The sequence below is a fragment of the Balearica regulorum genome, chromosome 19 (assembly GCF_011004875.1).
Source record: "Balearica regulorum gibbericeps isolate bBalReg1 chromosome 19, bBalReg1.pri, whole genome shotgun sequence".
Classification (NCBI taxonomy): Eukaryota; Metazoa; Chordata; class Aves; order Gruiformes; family Gruidae; genus Balearica; species Balearica regulorum.
The window spans coordinates 1283950-1295950 of record NC_046202.1 but is presented as its reverse complement, the minus strand read 5'-3'; the positions used below and the strand labels follow the sequence as shown (position 1 = coordinate 1295950).

Below are 12001 nucleotides of genomic sequence, written 5' to 3'. Positions count from 1 at the left end.
ATCCTGATGTGACTGTGTGTGTGTGTGTGTCTCACAGACACACCCTGTAACCTTGGAAGCTAACGTGGAGAGATATGGGCATCTTGGAAAGTGTCTCACCTTTTTGTAAAGTATAGAAGTCCAAATAAGGACATTATAGCACCACATGTGTATGTAATGCCCTTTAAAACAAAATTCCCAGGAATTACTTTCAGAAATAAAAAAGCATAGAAAGAAAATTGTAAAATGAAAATGCAAGCAGAAATCTGAGCTTTTCTGTGGAGAGCGATAAGAATTTACACAATAAATAAAAAAGGCATTACAATAAATTCCAGCATAAATGAAAAATTTTAGTGCTTCCGTGCATGTAGTCATATTGTCCCTTTTAAAATCTATACTGTAGGCTCTTCTAAATCCCATTCAATTCCAGAATTTGTTATATTCCTTAGGACTTCAGTAAGGCTTTAGCTATCTTAACTGATGTTAGCGGCCATCTTAACTGTTGTATTATGATTAATTCAGATGACTCTGCATTTGGATGGCCACGCTAGATCAGCAATATTCCTTGGAAAAGCAACTAGTCATTCCAGCCCATTCTAAGATGATGAAGACCACAGATACCTTTAAAAGTTCACTGGAATAATGATAAAAAAAAGAATCTGGTGCCACCTAGGGTCAAAGAAAGAGACTGACTTTTTGTAAGCATTGACAGTGTCCAGCTTTGAAGCTGTGTTGATGCCTGCAGATTTGAGTTTTCTCCAGATTTGCAATATGGCTATAGAGTTAATTCAAGAAATATGCCAGAATGTTAGTATTTGAGAGTTTTCAGGAAGTTATGTGATACAACCACTGGAGCACTGGACTGGCATTTTGAAGCCTCTGTCTCCCTTTCTGCACTTAGCTAGTTAAATGATCTCACATAAATCTTTTTATTCTTCTGGGTCACACTGGCCCTATCTATAAAATGCGGATAATAATTTGCATTGTAAAAGAATATTCTGAAGTCTGCTGACACTGCATTAAAACTAGGTGATGGTATTTGTGGTAAACTAATTGGGAGTAAAGTCTGACTTTCTACTTTAAGAATGGCCTGGACCTACTCAGATGGACTTCTGTAATCCCTAAACGTAGAACATAATGATTTAACAAAAAGAAGGAAGAATTATGATTCTACCACCAAATCTTATCTTACATTGCCTCCATATGAAAACAAATAAAAGAGTAGTATAGTATCTGATAGCTTTACAGCAAAAGGGAAACCAGTCTCAGCTGTGCTACTAACAGTGCCATGGCTACTAGTCCTTGTCTATGGCAGCGATCGCTTGGTTTCTGTCTAGACTGGTAAGCACTGCTTGTGGGTACTGCTTCCCTAAAACGTCCTTTTGTTCTCCATCAGAACTCTCCCAAGGATCCCCGCAAACGGTACGAAGAGACTTTGGCTTAGCTCTAACACACAGGTAAGCAGCACCTGCTGCGGGAGCCACAGAGCAGACGGAGGGGCAGCCCAGGACTGCGTCCTGTGTAGTAGTGCCTTTGGAGCAGGTCGTCCTGCTCGGTTGAAGATCGGTTTGAAGGTGGCTCGGGTGTCTCTTTTGCTGTAACTGTGTATTTCAGCTTCATTTCTTCTTAAAACATCACTGATGTGTCCAGCATTTGCAGTCCTTTTTACAAAGCCAATTGATTGGTGATTCCGTAGTGAGCAGTGTACCAGCAGTAGCAATGCTGTGTACGGGCTGCTGGGACAAGCATGTCAAAGTGTAACAATGCCTTTTCTGAAACACTTCCACTGCTACAAATGAAAGGGAAGCTGTTCCTGCCTGCCTGCCTGGAAAGAGCATATCTTTCCCTTTCCCTCCCTCGTGGCTTCCTGCATCCGCCCTTCCCAAATCCAAACCAAAACTGGGCTAGGTAGTTCTAATGCCAAACAAACCAATCTGTTTAATTTTCTGGTAAAAGGCATAACATTCCCACCACCACCCACTCACCATAAATTGGGTCCCAGAGCTACAAAGATGTTGAGGTGAATATAAGCAGCACCATGTACAAGCAGCCACAATGTAAGTGGCACGTCCTGGAGACCTGAGGAGGGACACCAGGGACTGACGGGCAGTGCATGCTCGTGGGCTGGATCTGCACTTGCAGTGTCTGCTGGCTGCCCCCTCTCAGATTACGTGCTTGTTTCATGAGGTGAAGCTCAATTCCAGTTTGAGGGTTTTTTATGAAAAGAAGTGATACTCTGTCACTTGGGTATCTTTGGCTGCATGAGGCTTCAGATCTGTAATTGCTGAGCTGCAGCTGTGAGGGCGTTCTAGAGATGTGTGTCCATGCACACCCTGTCTCGTTGGCAGACACCTCTGAGCACCTCTCCACCCTGTTCTAAGAGTGGAGAATGAGCAAGAGATCAGCAGAGTTGGTGCCAGCCTACTTTCAGTTGCTTCTGATCAGAAATGTGAGAAGTCTTTTCCACACCACCACTTGCCCTTTCAGAAGGGGCTAAAGGAGCACAGCCTGTCTGTAACTACCTACAAACGCGAATGTCCCTTTAGACACCAGTTAACGTAATTTCCCCCCCTTGTCTCCACTTAGGTTCTCTACAAAGTCTTGGCTATCTCAGATTTGCCAAGTCTGTCAGAAAAGCATGATGTTCGGGGTGAAGTGTAAGTACTGCAGGTGAGCACACAGTGATGATCTTTTTCAGAAAAACTTTGCATTTGATTCATTAAAGGTTGCCAGTGACAAGTATCTCTTGACGTGACGCACTCTTAAGAGTGGCATCGTTTTTCCAGTCAGCTCCTGAACTGGCAAAGGGATGCTTTGGCACAACTTACACTTAGGCTGGCAGCCTGACACATAGATGAACCAAATTTATTTCCCTGCCACAGGCTTCCTACCTGATCACGGGCAAATCTTGTAGTGGGAGCTGGATACCTAAACAAGAGCGAGGATTTTAAGTTTTGCTTTTCTGGGTTGTTAGTCCAGAACGCTGAGATTTTAGTGCTTCAGTGTTGCAGGATGAGAGTCAGTGAAGGTAACTGTATTAAAAATAAATCAGATGCTAAGATATGTATATGGATTTCATTAGCCTAATGACACACATAATAGGATTCTTCATATGAATGCCTGCTGCTCTGGGGCCTGGAGCATTCCAGAACTCCCTCTGAGATTAGCATAAGAATTACAAATTAAGGGTAGGCTTCCTCTTTTTGGGAAAGAACAAGTTGCTATTTAACATGTAATGTTTCTCTTTCAGATTAAAATGTCACAACAAATGTACTAAAGAGGCACCTGCTTGTAAAATATCCTTCCTTCCCAGTAAGTAATCTTCTACAAGTTCTTAGCATTTCAATGTAATTGATAGTATCACAAGAATAAAAAGTCTGATTAAAGCTTTTTTCTCCCTTCTCCAACCTGTTTTTCAGTAACAAAAATAAGAAGAACAGAGTCTGTCCCTTCAGATATCAATAATCCAGTAGACAGACCAACAGAACCACAGTTTGGAACTCTTCCCAAAGCACTAACTAAAAAGGTACGTGGTGACTGAAGTGAGTCTTGTGTCTATAAGTCACGGAGGAGCTACAATAGGGAGAGGTGGCAGCCATTCCTTGCTGGTTGGGGCAAGAATGACACCTTGAGCTTTCACTTTGCAAGAAGACTTTGGTATGTGACGCTTCTTGTAAAACATAGGTTGTGCACAGCTCCAGCTGCCTGCTCGCTTAGCAAAACTATGATGGAGGCTAGGGACAGCTTTCCTTTCACTGTTGTTCAGTAAACATTGAGGGGAATTCTTTCTTTTTATTGCTTTCTCACAAGTGACCTTCCTTGCTTGCAGGAGCATCCACCAGCAATAAATCATCTGGACTCTAGCAGTAATCCTTCTTCTACAACCTCATCCACACCATCTTCTCCAGCACCTTTCCAGTCTTCTAACCCTCCCAGTGCAACACCTCCCCCAAACCCATCTCCTATGGGCCAGAGGGATGGGCGGTTTAACTTCCCAGGTAAACTTAGCTTTTTCAGGAGACCTCTGCCAAGATCAGAAAGGCCTCTGTGCAAGCAGGGCCTGACCAAGCTTCATAGGTAGTTGCAGGTTTCTGAATGCATGGTTGTGTCTAAAGCAAGGTGTGAAGGTATGTCTTGTTACCTGATAAAATGGTCTGTTCTTAAAAATTTTTAAGTGGTATTAACAAGATACTTTAGCAGGAGACAAATTATTAGGGAGTGCTGGTACCTTTCTTAAATGATTTGATCTTTCTGTTTTCTCCTTTTTTGGAAAAAACAAACAAACAAAAAACCCAACAAAACCCCACAAACCAAACTCTAAAAAAGTTAATTATATTTTCTCCTTCCTTTTCTCATTGTATTGTAAAACGCATGCTGCTTGCTGTGTTTGGTTGCCAGTGGCTTTAAATCATGAGTAAGTTGATTGCTAGAGCAAAAGGTGAAAACAAGAACTGCAATGAAATACTTTACCAGTCCTTTCCAAAAGATAACCAACAATCAACACCCATTTTTAAACTATTGACATACACATATGGTGGAGAAGAATTTACCCTACATACTTTACAAATTAAGGACCCAAATGTGCAGTCTTTACCAGTTGATAGAAGCAAGAATCTCTGACAAGGGCAAAGATTTACATAGTGAGAATAAATTTAATTCCTTTTATCTGGAAACGAAGTCACATGCTGCTCAATAGCTGCTACTTCTAGCTTTCAGCATTGCTGTATTCTGCAGCAAGCTTTTGATCTGTGAGTGAAAGTCGCTATTTTAGCCTACTCAAAAGGAGCAGAAGCAGAGCCAGTTTAGTACAAGGATTCTACTGCAGCTACTTTGTACTAGGACATACTGTTCAAATTCACTGAAATAAAAAATATGCTTGGAAATGGTTCATGAGCTTCAGCTTCTCTGGGTGCATCTCTGAAAAGCTGAAGCCATGCGAGAGCGTCAAAGCACCAGCTTTTACCTGAGCCTGCCTTTTACCATTCTTGGGTTCTCTAAATTTGCTTCTGCCACTTGAAGTCTGAATGAATGTGTTGTTTTCCCTCCAGACCGTTTGCTTATTGATAATGTAGCTTTCATTTGATAAATATCATCTATCACAGTCTTCCAAAAATGCATGTGCTGAAGTTCACCCCCTCAAGCAGGCTGATAATCTACTAATCTGTTTCCCAACAGTGAGTTGGGACTAATTCATTGAATGCATATGGGGCACTTACTGATGATCCTCTAACTTGTTTGTGTTTTTTTTTTCTCCTGATAATTTTTTTTGCTGTCCTTTATTAAAAAAAAAAATTAAAAAAAGCTGCCTACTACATTCAGCATAGACAACAATTTGTCTTCCCAGGTGAGTTGATTGTTTTAATTCTACTAACCGGCTTCTACTGCCAAAAAGTAACTTGTTTGTAAACTTCTGCATGCTGCCCAAAAACAATAATTCTGCTTTGAAAAGTATCTAAACCAATTAAAACTTTCTCTTATCTCAGTATATAATTCAGGCCTCTCTCACCTAATATGAGGTAGTGATGTGATTTACTTACTAAGGTGAAACTTGGAATATTCAGTTGTAAAACAGTAGCTTTCTGCTATGGAATTCTATCCAGAGCCACGTTCTTTCTGTGAAAAGGCTCGCTTTTGGGGTTATATACTTAGCTAGTACAACTGGACACTGTTGGTTCAGGAGTGCTGAGCTCCCTTTATGAACTGAGGCGCTCTCTCTCTCGGCTCTGGGATTTAAGAACGATGAAACACTATTCATATGTGAATTTACATGTATAAACTCATTTTCTCAGTCAACTGTTCAGCTTGCCAACTTAGAAACAGCTTGATTGTTTCCAAAGTGAGAATTGATGATGTGGGATGCCAGGTACAGAGTATTTATTCTGAATTTTGGAAGGATTTGCAACCCAAGCTGAATTTCCTGTGCACTAGTGACACTGCACAGACTAGGTGCTGTTGGAATACATGGCCTGCGGTATAGATGAATTCAAACGTCCTCGTTCTGTGAGGACCAAAGTATTACTGATTGTCCAAGGCAACCTGAAGGTGTGTGAGCAGTTCACAAACAAGGACTGACCTTGAAAGACATTACAGATAAGTAGGTGAATGGGAAGAAGGCTGGGCTCCGTCAGTAGGCGTGGAAGTAACCAGGAAAGATGAGCACGGTTTTAAATGACTAGCAGTATAAAATCATACATGGTTGAGTTTACTTTAGAATTTCTGAATAAGAAGGAAGTAATTACTATTGCAATGTTAAAACTTCCAATCTATTAGAGATTAAAGTGTAAAATATGTATCATAAATGTTTCTACTTTCCCAGAAATTCCCAGTCCTGCACAAATAGCACAACCTACAGAAACTGCTGCAGACACTAAGTAAGTATAGTTTTAAATTCTTTTATTTGCATAGCATTTACCTGATAATCTTCAGATCAGTCTGAAGGGCTATGTTACGACCAAAATTGAATTTCCCATCTGAGAACTCAACAGGATGATTTTTAGACAGCAAGGGTGATACTAGTATTCCCAGTTTTATAAAGCTGAACATGATATTTACTTTCAATCAGGCAGTAAGAAATCCATTACTTTAATATCTAGTTATGATTATGTGTGCATTCCTGAGATCAGAAAGGTCTGATGAAATAGAAGTTACAGAGTTTTACGATTAAAAGAGCATGGCACACTTGGCTGCAAGCAGACATCTTTTTAAGGATCGGAGTTGTAGGACATGCATGTAGAATTTTAGCTTGCATTGCCAGCACTCACAATTGCTTCTCTGCTGTGGGTGTTTCGGGAGTAGGAACAGGAGTATCATTACCGGAACATTGTAATGATACAGCCATGGCACTGCCAAACCAATTCCTACCACTTAATTATTGAAAATCACTTCAAAGTCTTTGTCCCTCATTTGCCAAAGGAAGCTTAGAAAGTCCTTATCTGTTAAGTGGGGCAGTAATTGTATTTTTCCCTGACCTACTATAATGCTACCAAGAGCTGTTCTCTATTTGTGTCTTTCCACTACGCTAATGGCATATGTAGCAGCCCGTTTTTCTAACTCGGGCGGATACGCAAACATTATTTTCACTGTAAACCTCTCTTCTCTTGTTAGTGCTGATCAGCAGCCAGAGACCGATGGAGTCGAATGTGAAGCAGAGGTAGGTTTTCTGGCTTCCTTTTTGTACAGTCAGAAGTGCCATGTTCAAAGTGCAATAAAAAAGTTGTGGCCCTGGAATTATGAACGTAGACTAGCTGTGCCTTACCTCAATTCCACTGAACTGTTTCTACTGCCAAGATCTCAGCTGAAAATTTGTGGTTTCTGTAACCAGGCTGAAACAATGAAGTACTTGTAACAATAATTAGCTTTTTCTAATTGGGCTAGGATGATATTTTTCAAACTTCTGGCTCACTCAGTTTGGCATGGCCATTTTTACATTACAAGAGCTGCAGGCCTGCTGCTGGAGTTCTAAAGGAGGTCTAAATGCTCTGCAGACCTCAAATCTGCAAGTAATGCATGTGTAGGTGCCACCTCATGGTAGATCCTGCAAAGCATGGGCTTATTTTTTGCATAGGAAAGCCTTTCCGTACCTATTCACAAGAGCTGGTGATTTTGGTAGTGCCCAAGCACACGTTCAGCTTGTAGTATGAACACTGAAATGGGTTTCTGTAGGGATGAGTAAACCAATAGGCACAGAATTGATTTTGGCAGAAATTACTGGATTTTGGATCAAGCTTGTTGATTTTTAGAGCACTTCTATCTACCAGGAGAATTTTAGTAATCTCAAAAAAAAAAAAAAAAAAGCTGCACCTACATTTACTTGAAGAACAAAGAGGTGCTTGACCCTTCCTTTTAGAATGGTCGGTAGTGTTTTCCCCCACACGGAAGGCCAAATTGCGAGAGATGCCGAGTCCCTCGATGTTAGTGCTGGTTCTACAAATTTAACTCTATGTGGGATAAAGCTTTTCTTGTCTTCACCTGCATGCACTCACATACAGAAGATGTATGTCTTTTTGTAGCCCTCTGGATGACTTTCTCTTGTGAGGTCTATTTCTAGAGCTGTGGTCAAATGCATACGTCAGCCCCCTGAGTTCTCCCGGAGCAGGCTCTGCTGCTGGCTGGCACAGGCTGCTCCGGCCCCTCAGGTGGGGCTCTCAGCACGTGTTTCCCTTGTCTTTTTGTAAACAGGTAGAAGAACCGGAGGCTAATAAATCGGAACCTGAAGATGACGAGGATGAGGTGGAAGATTTGCCAAACAGACGGCCACACTTGCAAGGGATGATCTATCGCAAACCTAGCCAGACCAGCGTCTACCTGCAGGAATGGGACATTCCCTTTGAACAGATCGAACTGGGGGATCCTATTGGCCAAGGACGGTGGGGGAAGGTTTACAAGGGGAAATGGCACGGGGAAGTGGCCATCAGGCTCTTGGAGATAGACGGGAACAATCAGGATCATCTCAAGCTCTTTAAAAAGGAGGTGATGAACTACAGGCAGACTCGACATGAGAACGTGGTACTTTTCATGGGAGCATGCATGAACCCTCCTCATCTAGCAATCATTACCAGGTAAGTATATAGCATCTTAGTATTATTTTAATATATATATATTTATATAAGATATATAGATAATTTTTATTTTATATATATAAAAATAAACCTCTTGCTGTAGTCCGGAGGTGGCAGACATGAATGCAGTCTGTGTTGCTCAGTCTGTTTTGGATACTAGGGATGTCTCCTTTTAGGGAGTATATACTTTTTGGCAATTTTCTTTTTATTTTTGAATTCTTAAATAATAAAATTTCAAAAGCAGGAGGAAAAAAAAAACCTGGAACGGACTGATCCTTTGCCACCTACTTCCAGATGGTTCCAGTTCAGCAAAGTGACAATAAACCAGGCTGATAACGCAACAGTTATTTCTTCCTTTCTGTTCCTCTTAGGGACACTTGCTGATTAAGCAAAAATATCATTTTTCTCCTCTCTTCCATTTTTAATACTTGAGATGAGGATCATTTAGACCCTAAATAACAACTTTTTGGGATGTTCATATGCAGACTGAATTTAAGCAAGGCCAAGGGCATGCCTTCTCATAGTCTGGCGAGGAGGTTCACAGTCATTTCTAACTGCCAGTTCCAAAAGAAGTTTCCTGCCCAAGTCACCAGTAGCACCAGCCGCACATGCTGGTGCTCAGATTTTGAAAACTGGACTTCAGATGTCAGAGCAGCATAACAACTCTGGGTCTCTGAAGAAATACATAAGCATTTGTTGCATATCTTTGAGCATGCTCAATATTTTAAAGACCTTTTTAAAGACTGTTGTTCCTCTTTCTGGTAGCTTCTGCAAAGGAAGGACGCTTCACTCGTTCGTAAGGGACCCCAAGATATCCCTGGATATTAACAAAACCAGGCAGATAGCACAGGAGATCATTAAGGTAAGGGTATGTTATGCTAACAGAGACAACTCGTGTCAGTTGTTCATTGTTCTTACACATACAGACTTGGTCAGAATTGTGAAGCCCACGGCCACTTCATGCTTCAACTAAGAGTACCCGTCCAGCAGCGCTATTATGCAGACTTGCCTTGCACCCTTCCTGCATAATTCAGCTACCTGCCGCATCCCTGCTTACAATTAATCATTTATGCTGGAGAAATCAGACTAAATGTGTATTAGAAAGCAAAGCATGCCCAGAGTTACAGGCTTGTAAATAATGAAAAAAAAAAAATTTACATCTCTGCATATATTTCCCAGGGCATGGGGTATCTTCACGCAAAGGGGATTGTGCATAAGGATCTGAAATCCAAGAATGTTTTCTATGACAATGGGAAGGTTGTGATCACTGACTTTGGATTATTTGGAATTTCGGGTGTGGTTCAGGAAGGAAGGTAAGTGGAGGTTTCAGTGCTTGGTCCACTTGTAGAATGATTAAATAATGATCAAGTAGGGAAACGTTTGGATGCATTACATCACACAAGTGAGGAATATTGGTTGCTTTAGTACATACACACGTTTTTGGAATACGCACTTTGTTCTCTTTTTTTTTTTTTTAAGCAGAGTTCTTTCTACAGTTCCAGTAGCACAGAGCTAGGAAGTTCTGTATAGATTAAGACACAGAACACAAACAAAACTTTAAGCCAAAGAACGAGCTGGAGAGTCAGGCTAACACATGTGTGCTTTTTAATATGGCAAGAAAATTAGGAACGAAATGTCAGTGAACACATTTGAGTAAAGTCAAGGCATTAGGTGAAGCTTCTTTGTTGAAGTAGTAGTGTTTCAGTACCACTTCTTTCTTTTGAACTCAGGAGGGAGAATGAATTGAAGCTGCCTCATGACTGGTTATGTTACCTGGCCCCTGAAATTGTTCGTGAGATGGCCCCTGGGAAAGACGAAGACAAGCTCCCTTTCTCCAAAGCTGCAGATATCTATGCCTTTGGGTAAGAAAGGAACACCTCAGAGTACCACAGGAGCTTGCTAAATGAGATTTGCTGCAGACCTGAGCCTTGCGAGTCAGCGGTCCTCTTCTCGTAGACTCGGTATTCTTGTTGGGATGCGTTTTTCTCATCTACTACAAAAGTCATGGGCGGGAGGGATTTCCTGCACAGCACTGTATACCTTCCAGAATTTATCTGAAGAAAGTGGAACAGTGCCGGGTTTTGTGTCTTTCTCCTAAAAGCATGCAAAGGTTTGATTTGTCTGTTGCTGTTGCAGGACTGTGTGGTATGAGCTCCAAGCCCGAGAATGGCCTTTCAAGAACCAGCCTGCAGAGGCACTCATCTGGCAGATTGGGAGTGGTGAAGGAGTGAAACAAGTCCTTGCAACTGTTAGTTTGGGGAAAGAAGTCAATGTAAGTACCTCAGTTGCAGGAATCCTTCCGTATAGCTGTTTATCAGGAAAAGAGGGAGCTGCTTAAAGAGATTTATTTTACTCTTACAACTCTAAAGATAAAGGGCAGGAGAGAGAGCGGGTTAGAATGGGACACCAGGTTAGATGCTAAGCCTCTGCCCATAACTAACATACTGTTTGATGATTAGAATGTCCAAGACTTCTATTAAACAGAATCTCTGGCTAGGCTCGCACAAAGCACAGAGCTCAATGAGTTGCTTGGTCTGCACAGTTGACCTGTGAACTACGTGGGGATGATGAGCCACAAATACCCTTTTGCAGGAAATTCTCTCGGCGTGCTGGTCATTTGATTTCAGTGAGAGACCTAGCTTCACTGTCCTCATGGATATGCTTGAAAAACTGCCAAAATTGAATCGTCGGCTCTCCCACCCAGGGCATTTCTGGAAGTCTGCTGAGTGAGTATTTGCTGCTGTTAAGAACGTTTATGCCGCTCAGAATTTGCTAATTGGTCATTTCTGTCCTTTTTTGGCCTTCCTGGGGGCTGTCAGAGCCTCTGAGCGTGCTGTTCTGCTTTTCTAGTTACTAGGAAATTATGCAATTAAGCTTGCGTGCTTCAGAGAGTTAATTTCTTACTTTAACTTTGACCTCCCTCCTTCAGTAGATTACCTACCCACCTTTATGTCTGGTTTCAGAGAGTATCTACCAACAGTATTGGAAAGGGCTCACGCTGACCCCAGAGCAGTTAGGATTTCTCCTGTTATGGCTGGTATTGACTGAGGAAGGGAAGGATCAAAGAATGTGTCACCATTTCCCTTTGAAACTGAACTGTTGAATTTTGGAAGAGTCTTGACTTCGTAGCCTCCCTCAAGGAGTATGTGGGGAAAAAATCCAACCCCCCACCCCCCATATGGAAAGGTGCCCAGTTTGCACAGGCAGCATTAGTCCTGTCTCAGAATAATTGACTTCTGGGGAAAAACCAAAGTAGGTGGTAATCACATGACGAGTGATTTAGAAATCCTGAAGATGCAATACACTGACAGCTAGGGATGAGTTGCAATGCTTGGACTGAGTGTCTAAGTTGGAATTATGTCAAGATTTGGACCAAGGAAAGATAATACACAGGAAGTCAGCATAAATCCTTGTCAGATTGTGATACTTTCAAAGTCAGGTTCTGTGTTGCAATTGAGGAAGAA

At 41.6% G+C, this 12001-nt stretch overlaps 1 protein-coding gene across 1 annotated transcript in view; it reads left to right on the top strand.

Moving 5' to 3' along the window:
• Positions 1-12001, top strand: part of KSR1 (kinase suppressor of ras 1) — a 72968-nt gene that overhangs the window by 54106 nt on the left and 6861 nt on the right. The window contains exons 6-19 of the mRNA XM_075771925.1: positions 1279-1436; positions 2566-2649; positions 3230-3291; positions 3399-3505; positions 3809-3977; positions 5282-5323; positions 6296-6350; positions 7084-7129; positions 8158-8537; positions 9303-9399; positions 9717-9850; positions 10268-10399; positions 10674-10809; positions 11130-11263. Of these exons, the coding sequence (XP_075628040.1) occupies positions 1279-1436; positions 2566-2649; positions 3230-3291; positions 3399-3505; positions 3809-3977; positions 5282-5323; positions 6296-6350; positions 7084-7129; positions 8158-8537; positions 9303-9399; positions 9717-9850; positions 10268-10399; positions 10674-10809; positions 11130-11263 (1736 nt within the window). The remainder of the gene's footprint in view (positions 1-1278; positions 1437-2565; positions 2650-3229; positions 3292-3398; positions 3506-3808; positions 3978-5281; positions 5324-6295; positions 6351-7083; positions 7130-8157; positions 8538-9302; positions 9400-9716; positions 9851-10267; positions 10400-10673; positions 10810-11129; positions 11264-12001) is intronic.